This window comes from Chionomys nivalis, chromosome 6 (assembly GCF_950005125.1).
Source record: "Chionomys nivalis chromosome 6, mChiNiv1.1, whole genome shotgun sequence".
Classification (NCBI taxonomy): domain Eukaryota; kingdom Metazoa; phylum Chordata; class Mammalia; order Rodentia; family Cricetidae; genus Chionomys; species Chionomys nivalis.
In genome coordinates this window covers 66,861,393-66,882,719 of record NC_080091.1, presented here as the reverse complement: position 1 = coordinate 66,882,719, position 21,327 = coordinate 66,861,393, and the positions used below count along the sequence as shown (strand labels likewise).

The 21,327-nt window shown below is 44.7% G+C and overlaps 1 protein-coding gene across 1 annotated transcript in view; it reads right to left on the bottom strand.

Annotated features, from left to right (window-relative positions):
* Positions 1–21,327, bottom strand: part of Fam114a1 (family with sequence similarity 114 member A1) — a 69,702-nt gene that overhangs the window by 48,313 nt on the left and 62 nt on the right. The window contains exon 2 of the mRNA XM_057771916.1: positions 12,691–13,040. Coding sequence (XP_057627899.1) covers positions 12,691–13,032 — 342 coding nt within the window. The 5' untranslated portion in view covers positions 13,033–13,040. The remainder of the gene's footprint in view (positions 1–12,690; positions 13,041–21,327) is intronic.

Below are 21,327 nucleotides of genomic sequence, written 5' to 3'. Positions count from 1 at the left end.
TAAGCATATCTAACAATGCAGGAATCCATGGAGCTCAAAGTTCCTCAGTCAGAAAAGACATTTGAATACTTAGCGTCCTGCTTAACATCAAATAAAAAGTACTTTTTAGGACGGAGCTGTGGCTTAGTGGTAGAGTACTTGACTGACAGGAGCAAGGCCCCAAGTTTCGTCCCTCACACCATCAATATCACCAGCAAAATGACGGCATCATTTACTGAGGCTGCGAGTGTGGCTCGGTCACAAAGTTCGCCTAGCTTACACGTGAAACCCTGGGTTAGATTTCTAGGAAAACAATGAACTGCTTGTTTATTTGTGTGAACATGTTCAAAACTATAAACAGATAGAAAGTAAAAACCACCACCAAATACAAAGACCATCTACAGTTAGGTGGAAAATAAGAGACCAACCTGAATGTCCCATCCCCAAGACAGATGAGAAATCTGGTACTGTGTACGTCTTTGTACCGGGGTGCTGGCCATTGGATCCGGGAGATCAAGCCTTCCTCCAGTTCGGTAACTCACGGCACAGATACTCTAACCTTAGTAGGGAGGTTGCAAGCTGTCCTGGGCACTTACAGCCCTGTCAGAAGGTCTGGTTTGCAACGGCCTCAGTTATTTCCAAGTAATTTTCTTCCCTGATGAATATACACAACTCAACTCTAGGAAGATTTAAAAATTAAATGTAGAAAGGCTAAAGCCTCAAAGTCACGCTACTAATGTTTTCTGGTGCACATTTGACCTTTTCTGTCCTACTAATATTTATGGAACTTAACAGGGTGACAAGGTTTGAAAACCAATTTACAATGAATAGCTGAATTATCACCTTAGAGACTTTAAGCCAAAACTGTGCCACATTTAGGAATACTATATTAACATTTAGGTCTTTAAGTCTACTCTATAAATTTAATAGCTTTATAACAATTATTAAGTACTCAGCAAGGTTTTGTAACCTAGAGATAAATGATGTACTTAAAAGGAAATAGAATGTATCACATTTTTGTTATTTAGAACATTTGAATGTATTCAAGTTGGGAAAAAAGGACCAAACATTAATCAAATCTCCCTGGAAAGAGGCTGCTCAGTTTTGCTTGGCTTGCATAGAGAATCATGATTTGTGAGATGAATGTAATCCCAAGGGAGAATTGAGTGTTTAAAATTGCAGTCTTAATAAACTAAACACTAATTGTTTAAATTAATTAAGCAACTAAGCAGATATTTTTTTTTAATTTTATTACTGTTTTATGATTTTCTTAGAACTTTTCCTAAGCAGATATTTTTATATACAACATGCACACCAGCTTACACCAAAACCCATCAAAGGACCTAAATCTAGGGATCCCAAAGCCAATTGATGATTTTGTCCTTCCTGTTGTCATGGAAATAGTGTCATCCTCTTAGTTACACTGTCTTTTCCATCTGACTCCTGCAGGGTTGGAGTGGGATGGTTCTCCATCCCGTCTTTGTTTATCTCCATCAGTGACTCCTCACATCAATCATGTCCAGTGTCTCCACCATGGCACTACTGTAGAAACAAGGGGTTTCTTTCAGACTTCTCTGGTGTATGCGCCATGTCTTTCTTCTCCACCTCTTCGGAAAGGTGGCTGTCTTCTGTGCCCGCTGCTGTTACCACTTTTCCATCTAACACAGCAAGATTCCTCCTGGCACCCTTCAAGGAGCCATTCCTTGGTGTCAAGCTATGGACTCATGTTAGTCGTTATCATTTGACCTCCCATAGGATCTGAAGCTTAACCATATTTAGATTTAAAGTTCTCTAGTTTCATAGCAGCGGAGTCAGTCTACTTTTCTTCATCATAACAAAAAATCAGAGGCAGGTACATTTTATGAGGAAAAAGGGTTAACTTAGTTCACAGATCTGGAGATTCTGAGGCAAGCTCAGTACTGGCTGCCGAGGACCTCACAGTGGATGGTGGACAGTGGGAGCATGTGAGGAAGGAATTACATCTCAAAATAGGAAGTCAGAGAACAACTCAGGGCTTAGCTCATCACAGCTTAACAACTCATTCTTGTGAGAGCTCTAGAGTCTCATGAGAGGTACCTAAACCGTTTCTTAGGACAGCTTCCTCAGGAACTAAGGGACGCCCACTGAGCTCTACTTCCCAAAGGTCCAGCTTCCCAATATCACCACACTGAGAACCTACCTTTTAATCTTATCTCTTAGAGGTTGTCTTAGTTAGGGTTTCTATGCTGGGGATACACCATGACCACGGCAACTCTTAGAAAGGAAAACATTTAATCGAGGCATTGGCTTATGGTTTCAGAGGTTCGGTCCATTTTCATCATGGTGGGGAGCATGGTAGCATGCAGGCAGACATGGTGCTGGAGAAGTAGCTGAGAGTGCTCCATCTCTCAGGCAACAGGAAGTCAACTAAGACACTGGGCAGTATCCTGAGCATAGGAAACCTCAAAGCCTGCTCCCACAATGACACACTTCCTCTAACAAGGCCATACCCACTCCAACAAAGCCACACCTCCTAATAGTGCCACTCCCTATGAGATTATGGGGGCCAATTACATTCAAGCTACACAGAGATCCAAGTTAAACTCTATCCAATAGCACTGCCTCTGCCCGATCTTCTCATTATTACTTTTTTATTGTCAGCATTTAGGACTATGATTTCAGTTATTTTTAGAACATTCTTCAATACATAGTAGATATTATGTATGCTTCTTATATTAAGTTACAATTAAGTTAATTCCAATAAAATATGTACAGTCCAGGTCAACAGGGCATCCTCACTGGGAAAGTCATGCTCCTGAGGCAGCCATAATAGGCAATTCTATTATCCCTGCCCCCATCAACATCTGATGCTTTGCTAGTTAGCATTCTGAATTGCAGAACTGATTTTAATAGGGAACACAGTGTACTTTTTCTAGAATCCTGAATATCTGAAAAGAAAGGTGTTCATGATTCGTAGATGGTTAAATACATTTAAGAGAGTCTTCCCACCTTTACGTGTCCAGGCATAAGGAAGCCTTTTGGGCCAGCTAGTCTACAGTCAGTGCACTCTGGGTTCAGTGAAAGATACTCTCAGAATATAAGGTTGGAATACAAAGGTGTAGGACTCGGGGTTAACCTCTAGCTTCCACATTTGTGTGCACACATGTGCAAGCACACACACACCCCAGAATCTAGAGAAACTTGACCTGGGCTGAGTCTTTTAAGGATCACTAGGCTGGTACCTCTTGCAAGATCCATAAAAACAAGCCTCATTCGTATCATCCTCAATGAAAACTAACCTTTCTGAACTAGGGGAAAGACTTCAAGACTGGTTTAAATTAGCGCTCCAGGGAAGGCTTTCCCCACACTGCAGTGGTCACTGCTTCTCTATGACTGCCTGTCCTAGCTAGACCACAGAAATCCTGTAGACGCCACATTCCTCAGCTTTCTGGTGGCATGCAGCTGGAAGAGGTGCTGGAGGAGGTATCCTGACATCCGAGGTTCAAGGGAGGATGGGGACTCTCTCCCGCAGATGTTTAGAGTAAATCATGCGGAAAGGCTTAACGTCATGGCTCCTGAGGACAGAGGAGAAGTCCTGAGGACAGACAGTTTCTTTGAGAGCAGAAATGGTGTGATCAGAGCAGTGTGATGGAAAGTCCCGATTAACAACATGATTGAACTAAAAAAACCTAGGAGTGCTGCCTGTGAGTGTGTCTGGAGGTGTTTTCAGAGGCAATCACACACAAGGGCGCCAACCTCGTGAGTGCACCAATCCCTTGGTGGATTCATAACATTAAGGCATTATTAGCAGATGGTAAACATATGAAGCAGGATGCCACTGGGGACATATCCTGGGGAACTCAAAGGGTCCTAGCCTCTTCAGGTATCTTCCTTCTCTCTGCTTCCTGTCTACCACAAGGTGAAACATACTCTCCGTCATATGCTCTTGCTGCTGTGATGTTTGGACAAAGTCACCATGGCCCACGCCCTCTGAAACTATGATTCAGAGTAAATATTCCCTCTCCTTAGGTTGTCTGTGCTGGGTGTTTGTGTACAGCAACATAAAATAACTGATCCAGTCGTCCCTGGCAGACTGCTGGCCACATCCTGTCCTCTGGTCTCGTCCTGGTCAACACCACTCTACTGTCTGGTAAAAGTTAACAGAATGGTAGGACCCAGATTCAAAGCAACTATGCAGATACAGTTCATTTAAAGACAGACATTTATGCACAGGGGTTGATGAGACTTTATCAGGCTTAGCTACCTTAGGATCAAGGAGGCTTTTGAGCCTGACTATTTTCCAATAGAATCTTTCATACTAAGGAACCTGTGTTCAGCAGCCAAGTAACCAATTTAGAAATGAATTTCTATTTCAAGAGCTTCCTTCCTGCCTGCCTGTTTCTATTCTTTTCTAAAGAATTTATTAAAGAAAAACTATCTGGCTTGATGGTTATTTTCTTCATTGCAAAAATATTTCCTGTAAATAGCAAACAAAAGGCAAATATAATAAAAGACTAGTATTTAAAGATGACGCACAAAATTGATCACTTCTAATAACAACTTAAGGAACTCAGGATAAGAAACTAAGGGAGAGAACAGAATGTCCTGTAGACAGAAAGTAGGGTTCAACTTGAAGGTCAGAAAAGAAAAATAGCCAGCCATTGGCTCTTACCTCTACCTCAGTCCGAAATGGCAATCCTGCCTCCACGAATCTCAGAATGAGACTGTGTGTGAGAGCTGTCTCCTCCTGTCTTATATTCCTCTCTAGCGCTGGGATTAAAGGCATGCGCCACTACCACCCAGTTTCTATGGCAAACTAGTGTGGCTACTGGGATTAAAGGTGTGTGTCACCACTGCCTGGTCTGTAAGGTTTATCAGTGCAGCTGTTTTATTCTCTAAACTCCAGGCAAGCTTTATTTATTAAATATAAATAAAATGCCACTATGATGTCCTTTTCTGGTAATTCCTTAAGTGAGGCTAAATTTGCTCCCACACAGAGGGTTAAAATCTGACTCTAAAGAATAAATGTAAATATTTTAAAGGCCATTAGACAGCATGACCATTTACCAAAATAAAAGCAAGTTCTACCTTAGAGCCTATGACTGCCTAAGCCATGAGCTTTTCACTAGGATTACGGTACCAAACTTGAAATTCTTTCCTGTGAAACAGGCCTCACAGCAAATCACAAAGTGGTTGGTTTCTCTGGTTACTCGCATGCCACTATTGCACCAGCAGCCCCTCCTGCCCGCCATCAGGGTGCAGTGCTGAGGGAGACCACTGATAACTTCTCTCCCACAACAGCTCGCATAGTAACTTCCAGCACTCTGAAAGCTAGCCCACAGGAAAGAAGTTTCCCCAGGAAGTTGAGATTGATTTCTCTATGTTCTATAGCCAAAGTGTATGGTACCTTCAGCAATAGAGTCACACCATGTAGTGATGGTTGACAGCCATCGACAGTGTTGGTAGCCTATGTTTGACATATCTTAGGGTAACTGTGATATTCATTTAATAACTTATGTCTTCTAGGAGCAACACTGTCCACCTATGCAGGGTAAAATTCTGCTCTAATTCTTTTTTTTATTAAGTTGTGTTTTGAAATTACCTTACTAACTAGTGGGTTTTCATCTTTTAAATAGACCCTAAGCTTCAGCTTAACCACCACTACCCTTTCCTCGCCCCCATTCCCTGGCTCCTATCCTTACTTAATTCTTTGACATTCAGTCCCCCGCCCTGTGGTCATTTCCACTTTACATTTTAAGTTGGCTTTGAGATAGTAGCTTCCATATCATACCCAGCTTCCGGGGCTTAGCCCATCCCTTCCACCCCTGACTTCACCCATAGTCCTGCCACAACACAAATGGGCAAAACTAACTCAACTTAGGGAACTATTAAAAAATACATGAATTTGTTTGTGGGAAAAGGGGGAGGTTATAGATGTGGAATTATCATATTTCATTGTGTATGTATGTGTATGAAGTTCTCAAAAATCAAGGAAAGAAAACCTGACCCAGGATTGACCTCGAGTCCCTCTCTGCTTTCTGCTCCTCTGGTTACAAACATGCATATAAGCACTGCCATCATTCCCTGGTTCTGCCAAAGCTCTGGATGCTGTGCCACACAGATACATGCAGAGCCTCAGACCCAGGCTGGGGGTTACAGACAGTTTCTATACAGCCATCTAGATATCTCCGGGATGCATTCTGTGAAGAAATTCACACCTTCCTAAAGTTCTTGCAATGCTAGTCGGGAGGTGAGTGTGTGTGTGTGTGTGTGTGTGCGTGTATATGCTTCCATGCATGCGTGTGTGTGAGTGCACGCGTGCATGCATGAATGTGTGTGTGTGTGTGTGTGTGTGTGTGGCGTAGGGGAAAAGGTGGGATGTGAGTTGCCAGTCAGCTCTACTCCTGTCAGCAGAGCTGTATGCGGTGTGTTCACAGCAAGTGTCATCCCATTTCACTCCATTTATCCAACCGCCTGTGCAGGCGGATACAGCAGGGCACAGTGGCGTCTTTTACACTTATTTCACCAACAACCCTATTATTGTTATCAGGAGCCTGCAGTTTGGAATGTGTAATTTATTCATCAGCACATGGATTCTGAATTAGCAGAGCCACTTTTTGAAATGAAAACTTTTTAGATATTTTTTCAAGTTTTATTTTCTGTGTATACATATTTTGTCTCCATGTATGTCTGTGTGCCACGTGTGGACCTGGTACCTGGAAGACGCCTTCAGTATGAAGAGATCTGACAAGAACATCATGTCCTCCATAACTGGAGTTACACTGTGTGGGTGCTGGGAACTGAACCTGGGTTCTCTGCAAGAGCAGCAAGTGCTCTTAACTGCACCATCTCTCCAGCTCTTAGTGGAATTCTTTTTTAAGTGATTTAGTGTGGTTTCTTCAAGTCTTTCCTAACAAATGAGATAGTTTGGTTATACTTTTAAAACCATACTATTATTATTATTATTGTTGTTGTTGTTATTAATATTGTAGACAGGATCTCATCTTGCCTAGGCTGGCCTTACTATAGTTCAGGATGACCTTGAATTCGATCCTCCTGCTTCCTCATCCTGCTGAGTTTACCAGTTTTACCTGACACTAAGGGTTGAACCCAGAGCTTGCTTTATGTACGCTAGGCAAGCACTCCGCCTAGTAAGCTATGTCCTCACCCTGTCCCTATATATCAGCAGTACTACTTACAGGTTCAAACCTCTTTCTTGCAGTAGAAACAAGTATGTAGGATGGGTTCAGAATTAGGAAGACTTAGTGTGAATCTCCACTCTTCCCTATTCTGCTCTCTTCTGGGGAATAACAGGATCTTTTGTGTCCATACCTGGTTAATAGTACACAATTTGCCAGCTTGGCACTTAGGTGTGTCCTGTTATGGAATAATCCTTTTGTACACTGTGAAAATGTGTTACTCTCGTTATTAATAAAGAGCTGACATGCCAATAGCTAAGCAAGAAGAGGTTAGCTGGGAGAGCCAAACTGAGAGACCGCTGGGATCTAGGCTGGAGGGCCTTGCTCTCTAGAGCCTAGCCCCTGGCCGCACATCCTGCGACCCAACCCTACCCCAAAAAGCCCCAGAGACCTGGGAGCAGCCTCCCCATACCTGCAGCCCTCCCCCCCTACATCTATGACCACCTGGCCCTGACTGAAACTGTAAAGGAGGCCTCACAGCTGCAGCAGTGATCACCAGAGGCACGGTCCCGCCTGCACCTCTGTATTGTTAGGGGATCAGTCAGAAATTTTCAAAGGATGCTCAATCATGCCACAAGGACATATGCTCAACTCTGTTCATAGCAGCTTTGTTTGTCACAGCCAGAACCTAGAAACAACCTAAATGCTCCCGACCAAAGACTGGATAAGGAAAATGTGGTACATTTACACAATGGAGTACTACACAGCAGAAAAAAACGACATCTTGAATTTTGCAGGAAAATGAATGGAGCTAGAAAACATTATATTGAGTGAGGTAACTCAGACACAGAAAGACAATTACCACATGTACTCACTCATAGGTTGTTTTAAAACATAAAACAAAGAAAACCAGCCTACAAACCACAATCCCAGAGAATTTAGACAACAATGAGGATACCAAGAGAGTTACATATATCTAATCTACATGAGAAGTAGAAAAAGATCTTCTGAGTAAATTGGAAGCATGGGGACCTTGGGGGAGGGCTGAAGGGGGAAAGGGGAGAGGCAGATGGGGAGCAGAGAAAAATGTAGAGCTCAAGAAAAATCAATAAAAAAGAAAAATTATTATAAAAATAAAAAAGAATATCAGCTTACATGTAGTAAATAAAATATTGCTAAGTATCCTAAAAAAAAAGAAAATTTGAAGGAGCAGATAAAACTAAAATGTGTTTGAAATGTTTCTTTTTATTGTATTATACCCTTAAGGCTTAATGAAAGCAAGTATGATTGGGGCAAGGTTAAGAAGCATTTGTTGGGTCCCTCTAATTTTCTCAAATGGTCTATGATTTACAGAAAGAAATTAGGGAGACTTCTACAAAAAAGTTACCTGATATGACAGGAATGGATATTATGGAAAGTCTTGCAGATACCGTAGCTTCATTCAACCCTATGAATCATTTTAATAGAACTTTTATTGTAGCAGGTGTTGCTCTTGTCCTAGCAAAAATAGCCTTACTAGTTTTAAAATATGTTTTGGTCTACTTACGTAAGATTGTAAGAAGATAGATAGAAAAAGACTGCATATACTGTGATCCTACATTACCTTCGAAATAATGAAATTTTGTATAAGGGAAACCCTTCTCTGTGGCATAATGTCCCGCTGGCCTGGCGCTGGAGGGATAGCAAGCAACTTCCTCTAGCCATGAAGCCCCGCTGGGCTACACCTGGTCTAGCTCTGGAGTTTTTCACTTGGCCCCTAATCCATCCTTTGCTTTGCAGATAACTTTTGTTGCCCATGGATACAAAGCCTATGAGAAACTTGGTTTAGAGGAAAACTGGAAAACGGTGGTACCTCATGAATCAGGTGTTTGTACCTGGCATTGTATTTTTGGAAATTTCATTCAATTTGTTTTGAGATACGGAAATCTACTAGCTAAAGTGTAAATATGGAAAAAATTACAGATGCCAAGAGGCAAAGGGAAAACGTTTCAGTCCACCTAGGCTGAGGCCCCTGCAGCTGCAAAGGCTAAATTCATTCTCAGGGTGTCTCTGAGTTGTCATTTCATGGACTCGTATGAACCCACGTACCAGTGATGCATTATTTATGACATAGTTACTGTATTTATTGTTTATAGTTTTTCTTATATTTGTTATAGCCTTCTTTTTTATTTTAGACAAAAAAGAGGACATTTTATTTGTGTTTTAATAAATAAAGCTTGCCTGAAGATCAGAGTGCAAAGCTAGCCACACTAGTCAGCCATATAGGTCAAGCAGTGGTGGTGCACACCTTTAATCCCAGCACTAGAGAGGAATATAAGGCGGATGAGACAGGAAATTGCTCTCGTTTCAGTCTAAAGATTTCACAGAGGTAAGAGTTCTTTAGTAGCTTGACTGCTTTGCTTTTCTTATCTTCAGCTTGAAACCCCCTAAAGAGCTAGTTAGTAACCAGCCTAAGCTATTGGCTGAGTGAGCTGGAGGGACAGAAAACCCCACCCACAGTGTCCCACTCCTACCTCTGGGTATGTTATGGCTATTGTTTCTATTTAAAGACTAGTTTTTAAAAAACTACTTAGAGAAAGGATGAGTTGACTTGCTCTCTCTCAATGTCATTATCTTTAGTTTCATTTTTGTGTGCTGAGGATCGTATTCCTGGACCATGCCCATGCTAGTCAAATGCTCTATTACTGTGCCAAACACCTACTCCTCTTCAGATGTTTCTGAAGCACTGGATTGGCACCACAGAATTTTAGAACCGAAGTGGTACCAAGAGATCACCTCCTCAAAGAGTCATTAAGAGTTTCTTCATGGTTCTTTGTTCTGCAACAATTATTTTAAATCCTGGACAAACATGAGAACTATCTGAAGCTCCTTAAAAGGCCCCATCCACGAGTCAGACTCCATTAGGGTGGCACTCAGGAGTCAGTTCATTTATTTATTTATTAAAGATTTCTGCCTTCTCCCCGCCACCGCCTCCCATTTCCCTCCCCCTCCCCCATCCAGTCCCCCTCCCTCGTCATCCCTAAGAGTAATCCAGGTTCCCTGCCCTGTGGGAAGTCCAAGGACCATCCACCTCCATCCAGGTCTAGTAAGGTGAGCCTCCAAACTGCCTAGGCTCCCACAAAGCCAGTACGTGCAGTAGGATCAAAAACTCATTGCCATTGTTCTTGAGTTCTCAGTAGTCACCAAGGCCAGCTGGCCTGGGTCTGAAAAAGCATGGGATAAAACCGGACTCGCTGAACATAACGGACAATGAGTCAGTTCATTTTAAGCATCCCTGGTGACTGGGATGCTTGTCTAGAGTTGAGATCCTCTGCTCTGGGAGTCTGTGGTCCTTAGGGGGTCATGGCTGGCCTCAAAGACTTTATACGTGACCTCTCAGGGGAGACAAACTTTTGTGGATATTTTCCATATCTTATCCAAATGCCTAGCTGGCTCTCAAGTCTCCTCCACACCATCCCCACAGAATGACCATTTAGCTTTGGTTAGAACTCCAGGCCTGTCCACTCTGTACCAGGACAGCTATGAGTGCAACCCAACACAAAACTGTAAACTTTCTTAAGATACTGTGAGACTGTTTTGCATTTTGTTTTTGTTTTTTGTTTTTGTAATTTGATTGTGTGGCTCTTGAGAGTAGACTTTGTGGGTAACCTGTTGCAATGCCAAAGCTTGGATGTTTCCAGTGACAGAAGATCAGTCCCTCCTCTCTCTGGAAGCTCATACTATCTTTGAGCAGGTCTGAGAGTCAAACCTTTGAGGATGATAAAAAGAAGCCACACCTTGAATACAAGTCATAAGACATTGGAAACAATCATTGAAGACTTCATGTGACAAGTCCTATTTTATAGAAAAAAAAATTGAGACAGAGAATTGATACTTCTTGACCAAACGACACAGTTAATAACAAACTGGAAAATGGATGGTCAGACTTCTTGGTTCCCTGTTTCATGTCTATTCTTGGAACACTACACTCAGACACTTCTAAGGGATTTGAGGTGCACACCTTGAGATTAACGAGGCTAGTCCTTGGTGAAAGCTGAGCCCTGACCCTCTCATGCACCATCATTCTAGACCACCCAAACAGCTCGTCTTCTACCTCCTGTCCTGTGCCATGCCTGCAGGGAAAGCACCAGGAAATAAAGCTTAGATGACCATGTTGTCAGAGCACAAGGAATGCCTATAATCCCAGCACTCAGGAGGCTAAGGCGGGAGAATGAATTGGAAGCCAGCCTGGGGAACATGGCAAAACCTTGTCCCAAAACCCCTTCTCCCTACAAAAACCAAGGTACCTATGGGTAGACACCGGCCCAGCTTATCCTACCTACAGAGGGACAAGTGTAGGTACTGGGGGAGGGGCACCAAGTGAGCTCTGCTTCTGGTTCCCAGGAAAGTGACAGGTGATAACAGACTTGTGATCTAAATGCAGAAGGCCTCCACAGTGGACCTTTGGCTATGCAGCAGAACACCAAGGGGTCTGCAGAGCCCCCCGGTACTTGTCATTTGGGATTGTTAAGGCTAACACTGTATCGTTTATTACCCACTGAGCAGTCCAGGACAAGCTGCTTGTCATCTTTGAGTTTAGGTGCCTCACCTATGAACTGGAGTCAGAAATACCTAGCTTTGAACCATTGCATGGAGTGAACCACACAGCACGCCCGGAGGCCAGCAGAGCTCCTGGCATACAGACCATGTCTAGTAACTGATGGCTGTCATGATTCTTAACACAAGGATCAAAACACAAAATCAGATCCACAAGTTCCTTTTCTGAATGTCTTCCTTCCCACCACACAGCAGGCACGTGCGCAGTCACAGCACGTTGTAAACTCTCAAACAGGCGGAGTTTGGCTCAAAGGGTGCGCTTGTGGGTTGATAGGGTACCACTTCAGAATATGGATTTGAACTTCCCTGTGGAGCTTATGTTGGAATCTAATTTCCATGAGACAGTAAGAAGTAGGACCTTTAAGGACTAGCTAAAAGATCAAGGCTGTAGCTCAGCGGTAGTGAATTTTCCTAGAATTGGAGAGACCCAGTTTGATTACCAGCACTCAAAACAAACAAACAAACACAGGTGATCAGGGTTCTGCCATCATAAATGGATGAACTCATTCATGGGCTCAGTCCATCAGTGAGGTAGCTCAGGAATGGGCAGCTTTAATAACCAGTAGGCAAGGTCTCTCGTGCACAACTTATCTCTTGTCAAGCGATGCCTTGAGCTACCTTGGGACACTGCCTGCGTGAAGGCCATCATTTTATATAACCCCTCATCCCTGCTGTAGAGCTGTGAATCAGAATAAACCTCTTTTATTGAGAACTTATCCAATCTGTGACATTGTGTTATTAGCAACAGCTAGCAGCCAGAGATTGGGTATCAGGAAGAGTTTAGGTTAAAACATGGTGACTCTTGCCGGGCGCTGGTGGCTCACGCCTTTAATCCCAGCACTCAGGAGGCAGAGGTGGGCGAATCTCCATGAGTTTGAAACCAACCTGGTTCTACAAGAGCTAGCTCCAGAACATCGAAGTATGCTACAGAGAAACCCTGTCTTGAAAAAAACAAAAACAACCAACCAAAACAAACAAAAATCATGGTGACTCTTACCACATCGTTCTGTTCTTTCAGAGGAATGTCAGATCCAGTATCTCCCTCGAGGCTGACGGAATCAATGCACTCAGCCAGCGTGTCCTCGGTCACTTCTCCATTGAGGGGGGCCTCCTCGGCATCACTGACCTTGGCCTGCTCTAGAAGCCCTGTAGGGGCAGTCTCTGCACATGCAGCTGTGGTCTCATGCTGCTCTCTGGTATGGTCAGCTGGAACTGGCTCATCTGAAGTCATAGCTGGACCACACGGCAGTTCTTCTTCAACTGGGGAGTCACTCTGGGGCATCTCCGCAGCATCTTCTCTGACTTCATTGGCTATGATGTCACTGGCATCATCAGACATTTTAATATCTGTCAAGGGGATCGCAAACACTTGTGTTGGCAACATTCATTCAATTCAATTATGCCAAGTGGGGGTAAGCTCTCGTCGATCAAGAAGTAACTCTATGTGATCTTACGTAGCCAGAATAATGGCTTATAAAGATATCTACCTTTTAACTCTGGTCCCTGTTGCTGCTGTCTTACATGGCAATAGGAACTCTGGTTGCTGCTAAGGATCTTGGCATGGGAAATCTGGCTTCATTTCTCTGAGTGGCCCTAACTGTAATCACAAGTTCCTAGTTGTCACAAGTGTCACTCACCAGAGTGAACAAAAGAAGGATGGACATGATGGAGAAGCAGAGTGGCATGTGGAGAAGAAGGTGACATGCCAGGAGCAGAGCCTGAAGGGATGCACTTTGAGAAAGAGGGAGAGGCCACAAGCCAAGGACTGAGGCAGCCACCAAAGGCTAAAGAAGGCAAGGAAACCATTTTTCCCTTCCAGAGTCTAGGAGGAACCAGTCCCACCACCATCTTGACCTAAGCTCAGGAGAAATCCGTATCTGACCTCTAAACTGCAAATGCGCATTGTATAAGTCATGGAGTCTGTTGGAAGAGACAGCCAGCACTGCAGACAGGGCTCTGATGGGATTCAGTCTCAAGATTGTACAGGGTTCAAACTTCTATCTTATTGCTTACTGAAAGTGTACCTTTTAAGCCTCGGTTTTCTGATCTGAAAGATGATTTTGAGGCCAGCCTGGGCTGCTTATAGGTATATCATGTCTCAAAACAAACAAAAAAATCAAAACAAAAAAATAAAGAACAAAGAATGGCTGAGTTTTATCCCAGACCCACATGGTGGAAAGAAAGAACCTACTCCTGCCAAGTGGTCCTCTGACTCCACAAGTGAATTATTACAAGTGGGAAGTCTCCACAACAAATGAAAGAACGAATGAATTAATTAATTAGTTAATTTTTCTCTGAAGAATAAAAGATGCATCTGTGAACTTGTTTAAAAAGTGCTATTAGTTTTGCGGAGTCATCAAACACACGCAGGGACTTACAGACACACATGGCTCCCCTGTCCTTTGTAACAGTGAAGGGCTTGTTGTGGCTCTCAGCCTCCTGCTCCCATTCCGCAGACATGGAATGGGTGAGCGTAGGTTTGAGAGGCTCATAGAAAGGGGAAGGAGAAGTGACAGCTACTGACGGGTTCTCTCGGAGGGGACAAGAGTAGTGGCAGTGGTTGTATAGGTGTGTAAAATATACCAAAAAACACTGACCACAATGCCTAAAAACAGTGTGAATTTTCTGATCTGTGAATTATAGCTTAATATGCTGACATAGAGAAAGGTCTACGGCCAGATAACTAATTCCAGTAGCCAACTGAATCTCTGTCCATGTCTTATTCTTAACGGCAGGCCTCTTTTCCTTGCGTGTTTCTCACAACAAATCCTATATTTCTGCCAACAACAGGTTTAAAATCTCAGTGCTGTTGTCCAGGAAACCTTTGCCCTCTTAAGAATACATAGTATATTGAAGGCACAGACTCTAAAGAACACCACTACCGACATTTTCCTAAACCAGCCCAATTTCTAGCTGCATTCTAAATCCTTATCCTTCTGTCCACAGGTAAGCAGCCCCTGCCCTTCATCATGGCAGCTCATTCGCAGCAGACGAAGATCATTTCAGAGAGCCAAACCCGGTCTGTGGGGTGCCTGACCCCAGCCAGTGCATTTACAACATAACTCTTCCACATGAGGCTCAGGGACACCGTGGAGGAGAGGACAGAAAGATCGTAAGATCCACAGGACCAGGACGTCTGCTGTGAGGTGGTGTCTTCCATATGTTAGGGAAGCTGCACCCATGAAATCTTAACAATATAGTCACCTGCTCAAGACCTGCCTAACGACAACAACACCAGCTGACAAGCTGAAGTGGGTGGGAGCAATCTCACAAGGCTCTGCCCCTAAATGAAGAGCTACAGGTGACTAGTGGCTGCTAAGAGGAGACTCCAATAGGTTACCTAAACCCAAGTGGTCAGCCATAAACAAATACACATATGAGCAGTACTAAATGTGTATTCATATACACACATGTGTATCCATAGTTACACACATATATGTATATATATATATATATATATGTATATGTAACAATCATTAAAGGTGAGGTCATGAATTTGAGGCAATGGGGAACATGGAAGGAGTTGGAGGGGGTGATGATGGTGGGAATGTTGTAAATAAAATCCTTGTGCATAAAATTTTAATAAATTGTAAATTAAGAAAGAGAATATAAAACACACAGAGCTATGATTTACTGAGTGCTTACAGTAGCCAGGGCATGCAAATGTATTGCTTTCTGTGGATTAGATACACTGAGCTCCATTTTCCAGACCAGAAAACTGAGGCATAGAGGGCACACCTTCAGTAGCTGACAGAATTACAGTTGGAGAAATGTGTGACCTTGAGATTGAACCCCATCAGAGTCTTTGGTGTTCACAAGCCATGCCCACTTTCCTACTTATTCACTGCCAGAACCTCATTGTGGGCCTGCTGTGATTTCACCTTTAGGTTTTCCTTCTCCCCTTTTGCTATTCCCCAAATCCACCTTCTTTGCCTCCTAATTACATACACAGCTTTGCTGTCTACATCTCAGAGACTCCCTAGCCCTAGCCCCACTGAGGTGCAGCCATACTCCTACTGGCATCTGAGGACCGGCACGCTGATCCCACTAGGATTGGCTCCTACTATACCTTTCCAAACACAAAACGAGACACTACGATCTGCCGACACATTCACAACAGACTGCAGCTGGCTACTGAAACCTAATCCTCCACAATGCGAGGGTCCAGAAGACGAACCCTTCACCAACTGTAAGACCCAAAACGATGAGAGGCACCAGCGCGCGCAAAGGGCTTTGCTCTTCTCTTTCACCAAACCTCAGGGTTGAAGACTCTGCTGTTCAGTTGGAATGAATTAAATGTAATGGATTTAACCCCGCCTAGAGTAGCCTGGTTGCCAGAGCAGCGTGCACTCACCAAAGGCCAGGTGAGCTGTACATAGTTACCGTGACAGGAAGGACAAGCAAAGCAAATGTCTGTGAGGGCTTGTATGACGCTACGGGCTTTCGTAACGGCTGATTGATCAGATAAGAAGTCTGCTAAGTGCTTATTCTCTCTGAATTGGGTAAATGTATTGCTTTGCTTATATTTTAAAAGTTCAGGTAAAACCATCACATCCTTCCTTCCTTGTGTCTCCCAAATAGATTTACTGTTTCTTCTTATTCCGGGAGTGCTTTGCTTCTATGGCATCTTGGGCAATTAGAATTCCCTGATTATAGTTACTCGAGGCATTGTTCTTACTCTGCAAATTCAATGGAGATCTTGATTTTTCAAAATATTTTACGTGTGTGTTTTCTGCACATATTGGGAAGCTCAAGAAACATGTTCAACACTTAAGACTGTGTAGAGAATGGAGGTGGTTTCAATTGACTCTATGATGAGATGTTCCTTCTCAGCTCTGTTCTGTGACTACAGCCAGCGCCAGAGAGAGTCAGCCTATGAAGACGAAAGGTTTATCTTGACTCACATCTTGGGTGGGTTTAGTCTATGCCTGCTTAGTCCCTAACTTCTGAGTGAAGTCACACATCATAGCAATAACGGATGTCACTTGGTGGCCAGAACCTCTCACTTCATAGTCAGGAAGCAAAACAGAAGAACTGAGGTCTCACTGTCTCCTTCCAGAGTGCACTCCCAATGCCTGGAATTCCTTCTACGAGGCCCTACTTCTCAAGTTCCCGCCTCCCTTTAGTGCCACGTGAAGGGTTAAGCTGTGCGCACACGAGCCTTGCAAGAAAACCGGATTTTAAATATAAACTCTAAAATTAAATTAGAATTCTCTTTTTAAGCCAAACTCATTCTGGGACTTCAGCACTCTTGTGAGCAAGACTGCAGTTGGGAAAGGCAAAGACTATTTGCTTTGCTCGAACTAGTGTGTGAAGTCTAAGGCAGGGTTTGTGGGCTGTGGGCAGTCAAGGAGTCTGGACTGGCCGACAGGGGACATCTGAAAAGGTATTGTCATTTAGAAGCGGTAATGAAAACTTCCCGAGCTGAGCCTGGCCTAGGGTAAGAGGCTGCCAAAGTACAACTTGCTGCTCCAGTCTTGCCCTTCGCCCTGCCCTGCCCGGGTAAATAAAGTTTTATTGACCACAGATGAACCTTCCTATTCGCATGCAGCTACTGTTTCTCCATAACAGCAAATCACTGCAGATGCAACACAGACCACGAGGCTGGAAAGAAACTGAGATGGAAATACAGTGGAGCCTAGCACAGAGAACACTAGCCCTGGACCTGGGCGCCTAGAGATTTCTCTTTCTTTCCCTTGCTGTCTTGCCCAATCTTCTAGAGACAATCTTTTAAGAAGAAACAGCACATTCACACACGAACATCATCTTTATCTCTGGGGTTTTTTGTTTGTTTGTTTGTTTCATTTATTTATTTATTTTCAACTATAGCTGGTCACAGGCTTTATCTGAGACCTTTATTTCTTCATAAACTAATTTGAACACCCCTGTTATTAGTCTGGATCTTTAAGAAGCACCAATTAGTTTTCTTTAGCTTTTTCTTTCCCCTTTCTTTCTTTTTGAAATAGCGCCTTACTACGTAGACTGGCCTAGAACTTGCTATGTAGACCAGGCTGGCCTCAAACTCACAGCGATCTGCCTGCTTCAGCCTCCCAAGTGCTGGGATTAAAGGCGTATATCACCATGTACAGCAATTTTAACTTTTCTGTAAGCAGGAATATGAGAACAAATGTGGCCATGATAAACATTAATGGGCAAATGAAAACCACAACGGATTGCTTTTGTGATTTGTCTTAATTATGCTATTATAACACTTACAGACATTCTAACATACTGTGACATATGTCATATGACCTGCATGCTGACTGGCTAATACCTATGTTGCTCTGTCCAGGAACACAATATCCAGAGTTTTTAGTAAGCATTCAAAGTTTATCACGGGGTGTCTGTCCTTTGAGAGATCTCAGCCGCCATCTTGGACGCATGGGTATGTCAAACTGCGTAAAGGTAGAAATCCATTTCCACATGACATAGCAAGCCCTTAAGGCATGTGCTCCTGGCAGAAATGACACACTGGTGTTCCCTGTCCTTCCGCGCCCAGGGCCTAAGATTATGTCAAGTCAGCAGCCCATGGGCCTTTGGAGTCAGGTTTTTCTAGAGCTCCTAGCTGACTGTAGAACTCCGAAGCCTGAAGCTATCTGAACTGTGCTCTAGATGGACAGCTGTTTCTGAGCAGGGACTCGTGAAGCGCACGGGACACAGCTGTAGCGAGGACCACGTGTCCCGGAGAGGTACATCACTTCCTATCTGCACAGTTCGGAAGTCTCTTCTGATTTTGGTTTGGAACACTGATCTCTGCAGCCATCCGTGTCTGTGGCTTTGACCCACAGAAACAAGGAGGCTGCTTCAGGAAGCTCCAAGGAGAGGAGGGGGGGGGAACACATAATGGAGTCTTTGTAGGGTGGGAATAAGTTGGTTTTTCATGAGCAAATGTATTCATCACCTAAAATGCTCCTGGGCCCATCGGAACAGCTATATCACAGCACCCCAAGTGAGGGCAGAAGGCACGGGGCTAGATTTCGGAAATGAGAAAGGTGCCAGGGGCTAAAACAAATCATTAAAAAGTCATTCAGGGGTGGAGGGTGGCTCAGTGCGGGAGTGCTTGCCCAACACATGCAAGGCACTGGGTTTGATTCCTAGCACTGAAAAAAAGAAAATCAAAAGAAGGAAGGGAAGATGGAAAGAAAATAAGTAAAATAGCCTAATAAATAAACAATACCCCTGAAGTAGTGCAAGGGAGAATCGTGACCCCGGCTTGGCATAAGTGTTCAGGCGGGTGCATGTACGCACAAATACCTAGGATGAGAAATGAGCTCTTGGCAGTCAGGATGCACATCTGTAGGGCTCAGGCTATACATGCGTGACTGCATGGAGGAACAGTGAGGAACATTCTGAAGTGGGAAGGGCTAGACAGGGGTCTCCGTCTGACTGCAGTGTCTCTTTGTAGGCAAAGGGCGCTTGCTCATTCGCACTGGGCTTCCTGCTCCCTCTTCTGTGAAGCTGGAGCGTACAACATGATCTGGAAACTTTGTTCCCAAGTCCTGACTGCAGAGAAAAATCAGGGCAGGGATTTAAGGTTCTCCTAAATCTAAATTTATTCAAAGTAATGCTTGGCCTTCCTCGCACCATTTAGTGTCCATGCTTTTCTTGGTATTAAAGTGTCCTGAACCGACAGTAGGTGGCTTATTGTCTGAATGAGCTCACTTGGTGAGATGCAAATGTGGTAACATGACCTCTGTCCCAGGTGGCCTCCCTTCCTTCACAAAAGAGGCTCGGAGAATGATGGATGAACCTACAGAGGAAAGGCTCCCAGACCTGTCCAGTTTACACAGTGCACATGCTGAGCCCCTAGGCCTGTCTCTACACCTGACAGGCATTTTCTGAACCACAGAGGAGACCTATATTTGCTTGACTTAAAAATCAAGCGGGGCTGGAGAGATGGCTCAGTGGTTAAGCCCACTGGCTGCTCTTCCAGAGGTCTCCGGGAGGGGTGGATTCCCAGCACCCACATAGCAGCTCACAACTCTCTGTAAGTCCAGCTCCAGGGGCTCCAATGCCACCTTCTGGCCTCCATGGGTCCTGCATGTACAAGGCCCACAGATACATGTATGCAGGTCAAATACCCACCCAACTACATCTCCCCCCCCACACACACTCACACACACAATACCACTACGGGTATTCTGGGGCCCTTCCTGATCCAAGACCACCCTATCTCTTGCACCCCAACACTTCTTGTACTTCTGACTTCTCACACTGGCCCTCCCTACTCACACTGCTCCTAAACCTTCAGGCTGGCTGCCACCACTGATGTCATGTCTTCCTGTCAAGCTAATTCCCAGTCCCTTCGCTACTCAGCATCTAATGTCACCCTTAACTTCGAAATTGCTCTTTGTGTACTCCACACCCTCCCAACAATGAACCGTTCCTCTGTCACTGTCCTGAGACTTCCACAGACTTCTCTATTGCCTTTAGAAGTCTCTCCTGTCATCCTTCAGGCCTTGCTGTGATGCACAGGACCCTGCTTCTTTCTGAACCATAAATATTTACTGGACTGAAATATACTGCGTTTGATACTAATTTAAAAGAAGTGATGTTTCACATAAGCCTGGTCTGATGAAAGAAATAGCTACTTACAGGTCCGAATCCCCGAAATTCAGGGAGGTTCCCCTCCCCCCCTTCGAATTCCTTCTTGTGCTTCAAATTTCACCCTTCATTCCTTCGCTGAAGGCTTTCAATGTAAGAAGTTAATCAGAACATCCCAGGACTGATAGATGAAGGAGAGAGCCTAGGGATAGGGGTTGCGAGGAAGGAGTCTCTAGGAAGCCCAGAGAGCGTGGGGAGGCCTCTCAGGATGACCCTTGAGCTGGGGAGTCGCAGGGAGGAGTTCAAGGAGTGCTGATTTAAAAAGCCATCTGCTTCAATCAAGAGGTTCAGGGTGGAAACTATTATGGCCGAGATAATGCTCCTACAACCTGCAGAAAGTCCTCCTTTAAGAAAAGCCGGTGGAATTCTGGGGCTGACTGATGGCTGGGAAATACTCACCAGATTCCTTGGAGAAGACAAGCCGGCTGGGTAGAAGGACTGCATTTGGGGTGGGGAAGAGGGAACCCAAGAGGAGACCCCAGGATGTTGCTTGGGCAGGAGAGCAGGCATGCTGGGGGCACGCCGGGGAGGGGTGATGGACCAGGATGGAGACCAAGGCCTGAGCTCGGTTTTCCGAGGGCAAAGGCAGGCACACCCTAGGGATGGAGGTCTTTGCCTTGTAGGGACAGGATCACTCAGTGCTTCGCCCTGGGAAGACCCCACCGCTCGCTCCCCGACTTGGGACACTTGGCGAAACTTTTCAGAGTGGTTTGTGCCAAGACTCCAGCAGCCGGCTCCGCGGAGCTCCAAGCGGGACGAGGGTGCAGACCCGGCGTGCGGGCGTGTGGGTGTGTGCATGAGCGTGGACACGGAGCGACACACACTCACACACACACACTCACACGCCCGCACCCACTCAAGGCCCTCGGCCGCGTCGCCCGCGTCTCCCCCGACCTTCGTCCCCAAGCAAGCGGGTTTCTCTGGACCACTTCTCCGCTGCAGGCTTCTCGCGACCCAAAGAGAACAGGGGTCGCGGCGCTCGGGTCCCCGCCCGCCCGGGAAGGGATGGGGAGAAGGCGCCCCGGGCTCT